Source organism: Gekko japonicus, unplaced genomic scaffold (assembly GCF_001447785.1).
Source record: "Gekko japonicus isolate JY-2015 unplaced genomic scaffold, Gekko_japonicus_V1.1 scaffold4352, whole genome shotgun sequence".
Classification (NCBI taxonomy): Eukaryota; Metazoa; Chordata; class Lepidosauria; order Squamata; family Gekkonidae; genus Gekko; species Gekko japonicus.
The window spans coordinates 13,115-28,194 of record NW_015169919.1 but is presented as its reverse complement, the minus strand read 5'-3'; the positions used below and the strand labels follow the sequence as shown (position 1 = coordinate 28,194).

The window sequence follows — 15,080 nt, the reverse complement described above, 5'->3', positions numbered from 1 at the left end:
ACACCACACTGGTCCTTTTTGGGCACACTTGGCTTTCTGTGGGCTGTGCTGTTATTTTTACCTTGAGTGTGCCGCATATCAGCCAAAACTCTTCAAGCATATAAGCACAATGTACCCTGCCAAGGCGAAACCTTTGCTCTATTAATAGGGACTTCAGTGGCAGCAAAAGATTGAATTGAAAAGATAGTTGGTATGGTACACGGTTTTGTTATTATTTTGCCATAAAGTTACAGCCAACTTACGGTGATCCTGCGGGGTTTTCCAGGCAAGAGACGTTCAGACATGGTTTGCCATTACCTGCCTCCGTGCCACGACCCTGGAGTTCCTTGGTGGTCTCCCGTCCAAATACTAACTAGGGCCAACCCTGCTTAGCTTCCATGATCTGACTAGATCAGGCCAGCCTGGGCTATCTCAGGTCAGGTACAGGTTAGCGGGCAGCAAATAACGGGTTTGAGCCAGTGGAAGAATCCACAGAAAGAGTTTGTTGAGCAAATTGTTGCCCATATTCCCAGATCAGCTGTTGTTTCTCAAAGGTCCTGCCAGAGTCTAGCAGTCAAAACACATCACAGTGCCGGAGAGCCGGTAGGATGCAGTCATAACGAGGAACTGAGTAAATTGTCTTTGTTTATTTTTCAGTGATGTAAGCTACGAGGGAGATTATTTTTCATGATTTCCCCGTAGTTATTGAAGGCCTCACCCTCATCCTGCAGCACCTTTGGCTTTGGGGGCACTGTTCCAACCTGAGAGAGGAGTTTCAGGACAAAGAGCAGGCCGCTGGGGGAATGCAGGGAACACCTCCTGTGAACATTTCCAGGAGACCAGACCCATGTTCGTTGCGGCCAAGTCCACTTGCTCTGTCCCCCCTCACAGTAGCTATATATCACTGATGAGCATATTCAAAGAAGCATATGTGTGGATACTCACAAAATGTTTCTGCTTTTTTGACCTGCAGAACTTTTTGCTTCTGCATTTTAGTCTTTTGTAAAGCCTTCTTACACCATATTCATTGCTGGCTTCCAGTTAAAGACCGGTTAGTCCCAATGCGAATAGTTTTTAAAAATGTCCTCCTGCATCATGCTATGTTTCTCATCTCTTATCTAGGTGTTGCTGCCTTTTCTCTTTAAAAAATGTCTTTGTTTTCTTGCCACCGCCCCTTTCCCCCTTACTCTGGAGAAGAAAAATGAGCTCCTTCTGTGAAGGCCAATCCGTAAACATTTTCTTGAGGACTCCCTGCCCCAACCCCTCCCCTTTACACTTTTAAATGAAATCTTTCCTAATACCGCAGCATTGCTCAGATGCAGAAGTGCCCATCTTTTTGCTAGAAATTCCTCTTACCTTCAGTTCATTGTATTCAAACAAAAAGACTCTTCATTCTTTCGGCTGTTACAAACTTAACTTCGTTTATACTGCCAGCCTCTTGCATGCAGGAGGTGTTTTTTAAAAGTCTCCCCCCCCAATCCATTTATTTTTTGTTTGATTTGTTTCTTTAGTTGCTGAAAGCAGAATTTTGACTTGCTGCAATATGTTTTGGCCTGTATCTTTGTGTCTTTTTAAATATGAATCTTCTCTATGATAAGGCTCCATGGGCTTACCCAACTCTGTTGGGTAAGCTTAGAGAGACACTAACTGTTACCGAAACTGTATCTTTTTTTTCCCTGTTGAACGCTTTAGAGCAATAAATGGCTGCTGTCAGCACTAGCTGCAAAGCAAAATGCAAACCAAGGGAGAAATCTTGGGTTTCAGAATGTAACATCCTGCCCCAGCACCATGTTCCCTTAATGTTATCAACCTCTGAATTCAATTGAAAAGAAAAGCTGCTTTGGCATGGAGTGTATGTGTATTTGCTTCAACAAATGGAGCTCCATAGCATTCAGCAGTGTAACAGTTTTGCAGTTCTGCACAGATCCTTCTTTGGGGTTAGTTTTGATGTCTTTGAGCATTCATTGCCAAGGCACAAGGAAGACTTAAGGCCCATAATATGTATTTGATCACGCCCCTGACTGTGCCTCTCCAACTGCCAAGCACCCTGTCCAGCAGATTGGATTTTTTGGGGGGCTCCTGCCCCCCTCCCCGTCACCTGAAACCCTCGCTCGAACCCTTGGTCCGCCCCTAATACTGTTCATCATCCTGTTTTGTGTCACAACACCCTGCTACCTTGATTCACTCTTCGTCGTTGGCTAGGTTTTGGATTTATTACTTTCGAGGACGAACAATCAGTGGACCAGGCTGTCAACATGCATTTTCACGACATCATGGGCAAAAAAGTGTGTAGTTGTAGTTTTATTTTACCTTAAGACAAAGCTGAGGCTTGGGGCAACTGGCAGTTTGGCTGGCGGATGTGACCTGGTAGTTTGGGGTGGGGGGTAATGTTGGTTGGAAAGTCCTGAAGGGAAAAGAATCCTCCAAGATACAGCCAAAGACTTTTCATGAGTCTGCTTTAGCTTAATAGACCATGCATCTTCTGCCTGTTCATGGGTAAGGAACAATCCTTCTGAAGACCTAGTTATTAAGATGGCCCAAACTGTGTTTCCAGGCTCTGTGGAATTGCATGGAAGCCTTATCACTATCAGCAGACCTGCTTTCTTGCACCACTGTCCCTCTTATTTATTTATTTATTTGCATTTATGTTCCGCCCATCCCGCGATCCCGCAGGCGGGCTCTTCCCCTTCAGTGTGCAGCAACAGAGAGAGGGTTGGCCTCTTGGTTGGGCGCGCACTTGATTTGTGCGGGGACTGGGAAAAAGTTATGCCTAGCAGGGCTAATCGATGCCGTGCCCAACTAAGAAGTACCACTATAGGATGGACCCCCTTCCATATCCTGTGCAAAATCCATCAGAACTTCATAAGAAAGTACCAAAAGGGCTCCCTGAAAGTTGGACTTAAATTTCAGGGAAATGTATAGAACACTTCCTTCATTGGTTTGGCATAACCTCTCTAATGTGTCCATCTATGTGGCTGCCTCTGTGTGAATAAAAGCAAGCAGTATTAGGTACTTCTGTAAGAGTCCCTTGCCTTCAGTCTCGTTCACACATGCTTTGTGTTCAGGAATGCACCATCTCTCTCTCCCAACACACACATGCACACAAGAGGCAAGTATAGAAGTCAATTGGAATGGGCAGGGTAGAAAGTTCTCGTGAAACGCCAGTGAAATGTCCACGTTGCTGAAGCCTCAGTTTCCCATTACCACTCCTTCAGATGTGTGTTCCGTATTCCGGGGTGGTTTTGGGTGGAGGGAGTAGGAAGGCTGCATGTTTACATTGGCCTTTTGGGGAACACTAAATTTGAGCAAACTTGACAAGAGCATCATGAAGGAATGGTTTTAAACAAAAAAAAATTGGGTCACTTACTGTGAGACTTTGATACGAATCCACATGGTCTTTTATAGCGAATAGTATTCTTTTTAACCACAGTACAGTTAAGTGACCTTTGGTTGTTGTCGTCTTCATACTGTGTTGTCAGCACTTAAGAGGCGAGATGGGTGGGAGGGCTCTGCATTCCTCCTCTCCCCTCTGATGAGGCTGTTCACCTTGGAGCAGAGCTTTTCGCCTGAGGAAGCAAGCTGGAAGAGGAGGAGGAGGAGGAGGAGGCCTGAGTAGTTCCACAAAGCAAACTCTGCCTTGAAATTGCCCCAATGTCCGCAAAAGGAAAGCGGAGGGGACCCTGTGAGATTCTAGCGCAAAACCAACATGTTTGCAGCCTTCCAGTTTTGCATGGCGCAGACATTAATGACAGCTGTCATAGCAGAGTTAAATGCCATTGGAATTTAAAAAGATTTTACCGATTTATTCCCCCCCCCCGAAAGGTGGGTATGCAGAATTAAGTCCTGCCCTGCCACATTTTGAGTTTTCTTCCCTAATTTTTTCCTGACTGGAGCCTCTCAACAGTCTTGCTAATTTTACAGCAATGAGCACTAGAAACTTGATTTAAAAACAAAAGACATGCGTGCAATGAGTCCCCAAAATTTCTGGAAAAGACTTACTAGGAGGTTCTAGTTAGTATTGGAGTGGTCAGTGTAACTTAGGTAATATTCCACCGTCTTAGGAACTTATAGCTCTTGCTTCCCTGGTGGTACTTTGGTGCTAAATTGTGCTCAGTGGCTGTTGGCACCAGTTCTGAACACCCAGGAGAGCCATCTTTTAAAGTGACAGAACGCACCAGGTGGGGTTTTAGAACATCTCGGGACAAGGTAATGGGCCGACATGTCAGTTTCAAAAGCAGCATCCTCCATAGGCCTTACTGTATTTGAGTGTGGAATAGCCTTTGTCTTTTTCGGCACAAAAGTCATGCTGAAACAGAGTCAGATTGCAACATAGACTGGCTGGGAATACTGCCATAATATTTCAGGCCAGTCTTAAAGGGAGCTAAAGCAGAATCATGTTTAAAGCGTATTGCTGTAGCTTCTGGAAACGGCTCTTGGACCAAAGGTGTTCTGGCACATGACTCTCCGGATGTTCTGCTTAGCAGGTGGTGTCTAAATTGGCAGCATCAAATGCCCTTGTAACGAATGTCACTTAATCTTTCGAAAACACTGCCACCATCTGGGGAATTTCTGAAACAGTCGTACCTGCAAAGCAGCTCTTGGAATCTTAATTTTCTGCTTGAAAGTTATTAGGACAGTGCAAAAGAAAAACTGGCCTTCCTTTGTAAATAGAAGCCAGGTTGCTCGAGTGCATTAGGGCTCCTTGCTTTGAGCATGCGTGTCCCCCTTGTTCTCTTCCCCATCTATCAGTCTTTTAGTTCGATAGAAATTTTGAGTTGCCTGCTCAGAGGGTGTCTAGGAGTGCTTGGGGGACACCAAAGCCTTATAAGCTTTGCCTGTGCAGCATCACTACTGCACCTTTTCCTCCCGAGAGCTTCAGGGCACTGATGGTTTCCCACTCAGGCATCTCCTAGATTCAGGCCTGCTTAGATTCAGTGGGCTCGCTGTACCCTGAGTGTTTTTGGACTATGCCCCGGACTCTTCAGAGGCAAATCTGCTTGATTTGTTTAAGTGTAGTTGAGACAAACCAAATTGTTGCAAGCTTTCACTGAACAGATTTAGATGTAAAGCTGTATGGTTTTGGAACAACGTGTGTTACCAGATGAGAAGCTCATTTTAAGTAGACCAGGCACTCTTATTGGCCTTGGAGCACTGGTGTATGTTCTCCTGAAGGAAATATGTCCCCTTATTTGCAAAGTGTCGTGTTCCCCCCCCGGACTTAACACAGTATGAAGGTTTTGCTTCTTATTGACTCAACTGTCCATTTTTTTATTACCTGCATGTTTGTTTACTTTTTCGTTAGATGTAATGTAAGGTTCTCTTATCACATCCATTCCTTCTGACATTGTTTGAGTTAATTGAGGTTCTTTAAGCGTTAGCCTGGGGAAGGTAAGTCTCTCTCTTCCACTAGACTTTTAAATACATTTAAAAGGCACTTAAGTTTTTTTTTAATTGATTTTTTTTTAAAAAAAAAAAAGAGAAACGGAAAGCGAAATGTGTGTTTCTCAGGTATGAACAGAGTTGAAATTGCAGTTTTAGAAGTGGTGGACTTCAGTCCTAAATTCCATCACTTTCGTCAATTAAATCCCACCCACCACCACGAAAAAGGTCTGACTAAAGCACCTTCTTTTACCATGATCTCTTCTACTTTACCTGTAAAAACTTTTACCCCGTGAAGCAAGATGTTAAGAGCTGTAAATCAAGAGTGCAGATCCTTCAAGCAGATGCCATTGCTGCTAAACGAGCAAGTAAAACTATTTCTTTCAACGAAAGACAGATCTCGCAGAGAGGGTCTGTTTTGCCCAAACTTCACATGAAATGAAGAGTCTTGGAATGACTGCCTATGATGTCCATGGTACCTGAGAAACATTTCCTTTTTTAAAATAACGTGTCCTTAAATAAGAGTTTAATAACTTTTTAAGTACTTAGCCATAAGTTTATAAAGTGCTAAGATATAGTTTTTAAAGTGTAAATTATGGGCGTGTGAGAAAGGGAAGAACGGGGCAGTTTGACCACACAGCCTCTCCCCACTCAGCACCTGGTCTCTTTGTTTAGGTGGAGGTGAAGCGGGCCGAGCCTCGGGATAGCAAAAGCCAGACTCCAGGGCCGACGGGCACCAGCCAGTGGGGAAGCCGGATCATGCCAAGTGCTGCAAACGGCTGGGCAGGGCAGCCCCCACCTGCCTGGCAGCAAGGCTACGGGCCTCAAGGTACCTCTTTCCGGTCCATGGTGGGATCCTGGGTTGACCTTTCAAGACCGGGGCTTGTGATGGTTTTAAAACACCGTTTTAGATTTCAAATGGGCCACTGTGACTTCTTTCGCTTATCGGTCCCGTTCAGTCTTTCCTTGGGGCAAAGATCCTGTTCCCAAGATGGTGGAGTGGGTGCACATGCCCACCTCCCACCATGCTCCAAGCAGGCAGCCGATTTAAAAATGGCCATGCGAGAGTTCTTTAAGTTCTTTACATCGTTAGATGTAATGTAAGGTTCTCTTATCACATCCATTCCTTCTGACATTGTTTGAGTTAATTGAGGTTCTTTAAGCGTGTGTCTGTGGCCTGCCCGCCAGCAACAAACAAAAATAGTTGGGACAGCATCTAACTTATTTATACACTCTGATATTGAAATACGTATAAATAGGTACAACCCAGCCTGGTTAGAGGATTATGTCTGCATTGCATGATGTGACCCATGATGTGGAGGGAGCAATTCTGGACATTGCAGTAGTTTTGCTCACTGGCTGCTGGAAGCCCTGCCTGTTCACCATGAAATATTTATGGGCAGTGGGTTTTGTTCTGTCATTCTTTGCATTGGCGAAAGCTGTCATCATTAGCTGAGTAGAGTGGTAGGTTATAACTTGGTTGTTGCACAGAAAGTGGGCTATAGGAACCTGAAAAGTGCTTTAAAAGAAAAATCAACCTTTGTTCCTGTCTGGGTACATGGAGAGGGCATGGGAACACCCTAAAACCTGGGTGTCTGTCTCTTACTTGGTTGATGCGCTTAACCTTTTGGGCTGCAGGCATTTGACCCGATCTCTCATTCAAGCCCAGCGTGCTGTCCGCTGCATCTCACACGAGCGTTTTACCTTTGAGTCTGCAGGCCCATCTCAAAAGCCCCGCTTGGCTTTGCCCACCAAAGGGGCCGGACTGCCTCACTTCAGAATAATAGTGTGTAAAGTGAGGTGGTAAAACATCTACGCTGCTGTCACGGATGTAGGTAGAGTAACCTGACGTGGTCTCCTTGCCTTCTCTCCCCCTCAGGTATGTGGGTACCAGCAGGACAAGCACTCGGTAAGTGTGTTATGAGCCTTGAAGATTCTGGGGCTGGAATTAATTTTGCAAAGCCAAATGATCAGCATTGTGATTGTTGTGAGGCTGTGAAGAATTATGTGCTAGCACTCTTGAACTACAGTTCCCAGGGATCTTTGAACTCTGACTTCTACAACTTGCTCTCCTGCAATTTTTTTTGTTTTGGTACTATGCCTGGGATTTGTTGATCAGTCAACAGCTTGTGGGGAGGGCAGTATGTCGAGAGCGTTATGCACTTGCTTTTTAATGAGAACACGATGCTTCATAATAATTTGGTTGCCTTGCCAAAGAAAACAATATTAAAAGTTTGTGGCACCTTAAAAGTGTGACCAGGCGACTCTCGAAAGACATCTCCCCCATAATCCCATACATTTGATGCAGCCAACCCCCCAGACAATGCAGAAAACCCCGTGGAAGCTTTCCCTTGGCCTTGTGTTGATGGGATGCCTGCATGCCCGAGGCGAAAATTCTTAAAGCATGCGATCATCAGCGCAAATCTCTGAGGAATTTAGTTCGTGATATAGTAAGAGGTGTCCTTCACGGGCTGATTCTGGTATAGAAGTCACCAGCCTCTCTGTTTTTGACTCCTGTTTCTTGCTTGTCTTTTCTGCCCAGGTGGGTACGGCCCCCCTCCTCCAGGTCGAGGAGCACCGCCACCGCCGCCACCTTTTACCTCATACATCGTCTCTACACCTCCAGGAGGATTCGCACCCCCACAGGGCTTCCCACAGGGATACGGCACCCCTCCGCCCTTCAGTAAGTATTCCTGATTGTTGCAGGCGAAGGGTCCCCTGCGTGTGTTGGTGCACGCGTGCCCACACTCAGATTTGCTCTCCTGATCTCTCGTAGAGCTTGCAAAGGAAGGTAGGGAAGTGGGAAGGGTTCTCGAGGGCACCCCCTTCCTGCTTGAGCCTCAGGCAAACAAGTAGCTTAGTGTAGACCCTTCTCCCCTATGGAGCCCTCTCTACACTGGAGTGAACGTTCCCTCTCCTGTTTCCCCCCTCAGGCTTTGGATATGGTGCTCCACCTCCTCCACCTGACCAGTTTGCCCCTCCTGGCGTTCCTCCACCACCCGCCACCCCTGGGGCGACACCACTAGCTTTCCCACCACCGCCACCACCATCTCAGCCAACTCAGGACATGAGCAAGCCACCGACCGGCCAACCAGAATTCCCCTATAGTCAGTTTGGTAAGTGTCTGGCGTAGAATCCGTTGGTCTTGGTCTCTCCTCCCAACATTTCCTGCCTCCCTTTTATTGTTCAAAAGGGCCCAGTGGAGGGGGGGCGGGGCAGGGTTGCATGCACGTAACGTAGAATGTTCCCTGCTCTGTGGCAAAAGATTTCTAAAACATTCACCATCTCCACCCTTTGAAAAGGTGTTTCCGTGGGATAGATATACTTGGCTTGTGGTGGTCATCGCTGTTAAGTTTAAGCTGACCCTTGGCAACTTTTTCAAACCTGGTAGGACTGCCTTCTAGGAACAAGATACCCATCTGTGGGAGAAGACTTAGGTCAAATATGGGGGATGCTGAAAGGGAGCTGTTAACCCTGAAGGACTGGGGGTGGGCGGGCTACGAACCTAATTGAATTGCTGGAAGCAAAATTTGAGGCCTGAAAGAGGCTTTAAAAAGGGCAGTCGATTCCTAATTTTGTCTTAAGAGCTGAAACAAATGCAGGAGAAATGATTTGCAACCTGAGTTGGCCAGTGGAAGTTCACATAACTTTCTATGGATTGTTAACTGCAAAACATGGGCTTTTTTGGCCTTCACGGTGAATTTCCAGCATCTAAAACCAGATAGTTTTTTTGGTGGTTATAATTTGAATTTACTGAAATTGAGTCTACTGGGAGTCGCTTTCAGCTGTCCTTGACCCAAGCCCAAGCATGCTTCGTCCCTTTGTCTGCTCACTCTCTTGGTGGCTAATTCTGTCATATCCTGATCATCGGAAATGGTCTGGGGGATTAAGGCAACAGCTTCTGGCCTCGCCGTCAGATGCCCTGGGGCAGGCTTGCTTCTGCAGGGGTTTCATACCTCCACCTTTTTACACTTCCACCTTTCTCTCCAGTTCAGTCATGTGAGGTAGTGCATTTGGCTTGCAGCCTGATTGTAGAGGCGTTGTCTGTTCAAAGCATTTTGAAGGGCCATATTATCCTTGGATGTATGAGAATTTGTGTCAGGGCTGCTTTAAGGCATTCATGCTCTCTTCTGTAGGACTTTAAGGGGGGGGATGTCTTCTATTTAATATCAGAGTTGAAAGGGACCAACAGGGTCATCAAACTTCTGCCAACACAACTGTAATATCCCCGCCAAGTAGATATCTAGTCAGTACTTAAAAACCTCCAGCCATGAAGAATGCACCACCTCACAAGATAGACTGTTCCAGTGACGAATACACCTTACGGCCAGGATGTTCTTCCTCAAATTTAAACAAAGCCTCCTTAGCTGTAGTTTATATCTATTAGGTTGAGTATGGTCATCCAACACAACTGAAAACATGTTCGCCCCATCCTCTGTATGACATCCCTTTGGATATTGGAAAGTGGCAATCGTTTCACCTTGCAAGGATGTCTTCTCCAACATTGGGATTCCCAACCCCTTTGGCCTCTCCTGATAGAGCATGGTCTCCAAACCTCTCACAAGCTTTGTTGCCCTACACTGGACTCTTTCCAGCTTATTGATATCCTTCCTAAACTGTGGTGTCCAGGTGAGGTCTAACCAAAGCAATACACAGTGGTACCAATACCACACATGACCGTGAAATACACTTCTGCTAACACATCTGAAAATCGCATTAGTCATTTTTAGTACTGCATCATAGTGCTGGCTTGTATTTAGCTTTTGATCCACTAAAATCCCCAAATTCTTTCCGCAGGTTGTACTACCAAGCCAGGTTTCATCCATCCAATATTTAGATCACTGATTTTAACTACTCGTGCAACACTATATAGGTGAGAGCCAGTTTAGTGTAGTGGTTAAGTGCGCGGACTCTAATCTGGGAGAACCGGGTTTGATTCCCCACTCCTCCATTTGCACCTGCTGGATGACCTTGGGCAAGCCATAGTTCTGGCACAGCTGTTCTTGAAAAAGAGCAGTTTCTGTCAGAGCTCTCTCAGCCCCGCCTACCTCACAGGCAATGTTCCCTCTAAGCTGTGGAGTCTTGTGAGCAAAAATTCTTCTTTGTGAGCTACTGTCATTAAAGTTGTGAGCGAGCAATTTGGCTGCTGCATAAATCAGTTTGGTCTGGAGCCATCCTTCCTGAGCTAAGACAAAAATGTGTGAGCTGGAGGCTAAAAAACTGTGAGCTAGCTCACACTAACTCAGCTTAGAGGGAACACTGCTCACAGGGTGTCTGTTGTGGGGAGGGGAAGGGAGAGGAGTTTGTAAGCTGCTCTGAGACTCCTCTGGGTAGTGAAGGGCAGGGTATAAATCCAATCTCTACTTCTCTTCTTCTTCTTCTTTACATTTGACCCTGTTATACTTCATTTTATTTGCCTGGACCGCTGAGCGAAGACAAAAATGTGTGAGCCTGGACCAAATCCTCCATCCTGCCCTGATGTAGATAGCCCAGGCTAGCCCGATGTCGTCAGATCTTGGAAAGCTAAGCAGGGTCAGCCTTCGCCAGTATTTGGATGGGAGATTACCAAGGAATACCAGGGTCGCAACACGGAGGCAGGTGATGGCAAATCACCTCTGAACAATACTTGCCTTGAAAACCTCGCCAGGGAATGCCATAAGTCAGATGTGGCTTGATGGCAAAAAAAACCCCAAAACCCCCCATCCATCCTATCCAAGTCCAGCTGTATCCTATTTCTATCCTCTAAAGTATGAACTACCCCACCCAGTTCAGTATCATCCACAAAACTGATGAGTGCATTCTTAATTGTGAAGAATTAGGTTGACATTCATTGACATTCAAGCATAACAAAATGGACTTGCCAGTTTGGTGTAGTGGTTAAGTGCACGGACTCTAATCTGGGAGGACCGGGTTTGATTCCTCCTCTCCTCCACTTGCACCTGGCTGGATGACTTGGACAAGTCGTAGTTCTGATAAGAGCTGTTCTTGAAAAAAGAGCAGTTTCTGTCAAGAGCTCTCTCAGCCCCACCTACCTCACAGGGTGTCTGTTGTGGGGAGGGGAAGGGAGAGGAGTTTGTAAGCCGCTCTGAGACTCCTTTGGGTAGCGAAGGGCGGGGTATAAATCCAATCTCCTCCTCCTCCTCCTCTTCTTCCTCCTCCTCTTCTTCCTCTTCCTCTTCTTCTTCTTCTTCTTCCTCTTCTTCTTCCTCTTCCTCTTCTTCTTCCTCGTCTTCTTCTTCCTCCTCCTCCTCTTCCTCCTCCTCCTCCTCCTCCTCTCCCCCCTTCATCTTGAAAGCAGGGTGGGTATGAACCCCAAGCAGTGTGGAAGTTGTTTTAATAGGCTGTATGTGGTATCTTGGTTACTGGTTCCCAGATGTTTTTGACCAGTGTATCATAGTTGGAGCCCATCGATCCCTAAAGGCCCTGCCCCCTCCCCCGTCTCACACCACAGTCCCCAGAGTTCCTGCAAATCTTGCTGCTGTTCGGCAGCTCTTCCTTCCCAGAGACCCAGACTGCTCTGCAAGCATAAGGAGACACAAAGATTCTAGATAGAGAAAGAGGTCACGTGGCCCTCACGACAAGGTTTTGAGTGCTCAAGTTGCCTTCTCATGATCACAGTGCAAGAAGAGTCACAGCGGTTTAGAAATGTGCATGGCAGACTAGTTAAAGCTGCTGGGAAGTAAAGAAGAGGTTCCTTGCAGTCTTTCCCCAAACAGGGGCATTGGTCCTGCAGGATGAGGTGTTCTGACTTGGCTGACTTCCTGCACCAGAAAAACCCATGGCCGACTTGGGTGCTGTTGCTGGCTGTGGGAATACCTTCTGAATTTCGTGCAGTTCGAAGAGGTTTTCTGTCAGCAAAACTCCTTGTAGCATATGGGGGTGGGGGGGCTCGGAGGCCATCTGGAAGTTTGAGGTGACATCTTGAGGAACCGCTGAAGGAGGCGAAGGAAAGTATTCTCACACTCGATGCGTCGGAAAGCTTTGCTAATCCGAGGACTGCAGGGTGGGGCAGGGCGCCTTGTGAAGTTTTCGGCATGCGATCGAGGAGGCTCGTTGAATGGATGAGTTTGCTTTGTTGTCCGTCTTTTGTGCCCACCCATCAAACTGGTCTAAACAGTTTGATGACAGAGATTCCTTACCTGGCTTCAGAGAAATGGACAGGATGGAATGATAGGAAAAGGGGACTGGCAACTCAGGTGGTGTTGGGCTTTTGTTTCTTAAGGAAAGATATCTCTTTCTCCTGCCTACCTGCAAACTTGCATTGCAAACTGCATCTCCACTCAAGCCTCTGATTTCCAGAAGCACTTTAAAGACATTTGTCTTCTCAGTGCTGGTCAGGATTATGCTGAGACCACGAGCATTTGGGGAAGTGGCGTCCTTGTTCATTTCCTCCTCCTGGTGTTAAAGGTGCTGTGGTCCTGTGGCTGATTCCTAATAACTGCAGACGTTTTTCTTTGTTTTGGGGAGTTTGTCCCTCAGGACTTCCCGTAGTCCAATGCTAGTACTTACACTGCCCAGAATGCTTGTTGAGGGAGAGGCAAAGAAAAAAATATACAAAGGGAAGGCAGAAAATAAATCTGGTGTGCTAAATCCTGCTACCTGGCATATCCTCCTAAGAAAGAAACTGCGAGGCCTTTCTTGAACTCCTCGAGATAAGGCACTATAAGAAGTCCGAAGTTAGATCGCCCTTTGAACTGGAAAGGTTCGATACTCCGGATTGGAATGATTTAGGACTCAGCCAGTTCAATGTCCACATCTTTTTACCTGCCAATTTAAGACTGTGTACTACAAGTTGCAAAGAATTCTTGCTTTACATGTCACTCATCCGGTGCAAGACAGTTATTATATGGGCAGGGCTGTCTTTTCTGTTCTGCACGCTTTAAACTTTAAGATGCATAGCTGTTAAGATTTCTAGATGGGGTTTATAGACATTGCTGAATTTTTTATGGTGCCTAACAGACCCTTGGGGTAGTGTCTTCAAAATGCTGTCAGTCCTTTTTCCGCTAGGGTGACCATACGCACTGCATTGTGGGTAAGTCTCCCTCATCCTTTCCAAGAGAATTATAGGTTTTGTGCCAGGGCTCTCTTGGGGGTTTAGTCACCCTGGTTTCCTCCATTTCTTACCAGGGCTGGGTACCTATTCTCAAGACCCTTCAGGCTTCGGGCCAATTCTTTGTTTACACACTTATGGTCAGGCTGAGAAGTGAGTTACCCTAGGTAGGTGGAGCCTCTTTACACCAAATCCTCTTGCTTGTAATCTCTTGTGTGTTGAAGGGATCGGGGAGGGGTGGAGGGGGGGAGAAGTAACCTTGTTTTTCTTGCAGATGGTTCCCCTCTTAAGAGGCGGGTGGGGAGATGATTGCCCTCCACTAGAGACTTCTTGCATTCAGTCTTTGGCCCCTTGTAAAGAGTGTTCTGCTTCCCTGTGCCATGAGCAGATGCGTGTTATTAGCATTCAGTACCAGAAAATGAGGGCTGAGTTTCCTGTTCTCACTCACTTTCTGCTCCGTCTGGACAGACTCGATGTATGAGAGTTAGCTTCCTGCCTCTCCGCCCCCCTTTTGATTTTTGACGTGAAGGGTAATCCCAAAGCCTTTCCTTGCTCCACTCAATTCAGAGGAAGCAGTCATCCTCTCTGGGATGGGCAGCGACACCACGGAAGAGACGAAGCAGCACAGAGTCAGATAACTGCAGTGAACTTAGGGTGGTTTGCTTCTCTCTAAAAAAAAAGAGTTCACACACCTGCTCTGCCCTCACTCCGAGGAAGGAAGAGTGTTAAATTGCAGTAACTCTTTGCATCCACGTGGCTTCTGAGATTGCAACTTTTTTTACCTTGACTAGTTGTTAGGCCTGGACAGATTAAAAAACAAAACCAAGGCAGAACAAACTCGTTACACATGACAGCGTGGCTTATGTAGGCTGTAGAAGGTGCCACTTGAAATGGCATGCCTCCCAGAGAGTCCAGCGACTCCTGCAGCCCCGCACTGTGTTTTTCCAGTTGTGAGACAGTCTTCCTTAAGGGGAAAGGCAGACAAACGTTTGGGGAGGTCCATATGTGTTGCTGACGCTGCTTAGGCCAGAATAAGGGAAGAGTTAATCAAGTTATACCTTAACCCAGGCGGGGGGGTGAATACAGGGAGTGCTTCCTATGCAGCAGAAGTCAGCAGCTAAATTTGACTTACAAGTACGCAATTAAAGCCAGGCCAAGGTAGACGGGGTGGGGGTGCTAAAAACTTCTGCAGCTTTGCCCCTCCCGGCCTGCCTCTGGCTGAGTACCACAGCAAGGAAATGTTCTTTTTTCATTTTAAAAATGTAACCCCTGCCTTAGTCGCAGCGGATTAAATATTACCCCTAGATTTATGGGCACATAGCTAACAGATGAGAATCCCTTCTTCACCAGCAAGCTTGTCGTGGAAGAAGTGTGATGTCCAAAGGTCAGACGTGAGTGCGTTTTTCTCTTTTGACACTCGCCTGGAGAGTTATCCAAAAGCAACAGGGGTATCGGGTGGCATTCCTTTGCGAGGGAGCTGGAGGATAACTTCACGTACAAACAGCGTGCTTGCATGGACACTATAATGTTAGAAAATATGTTAATTTTCTTTCCTGGTTGCTGTTGTAGGTTCAGGAAGAGACACATTTTCTCTGTCTCTCTGTTGGATGTGCTTGATGGTAAAGGAGTTGGCTTGCTGGTTGCAGACAGTTTAGTTGGTGAACCGTAGTAG

At 46.4% G+C, this 15,080-nt stretch overlaps 1 protein-coding gene across 4 annotated transcripts in view; it reads left to right on the top strand.

Moving 5' to 3' along the window:
• Positions 1-15,080, top strand: part of DAZAP1 (DAZ associated protein 1) — a 45,393-nt gene that overhangs the window by 27,344 nt on the left and 2,969 nt on the right. For 2 of the 4 annotated variants that reach the window (XM_015417519.1, XM_015417520.1), the window contains exons 7-11: positions 2,182-2,264; positions 6,034-6,187; positions 7,238-7,267; positions 7,901-8,041; positions 8,292-8,474. In XM_015417519.1, the coding sequence (XP_015273005.1) occupies positions 2,182-2,264; positions 6,034-6,187; positions 7,238-7,267; positions 7,901-8,041; positions 8,292-8,474 (591 nt within the window). Of the gene's footprint in view, positions 1-2,181; positions 2,265-6,033; positions 6,188-7,237; positions 7,268-7,900; positions 8,042-8,291; positions 8,475-13,485; positions 13,576-15,080 lie in introns of all 4 variants that reach the window. The other 2 variants (XM_015417521.1, XM_015417522.1) reach the window with 2 other exon arrangements.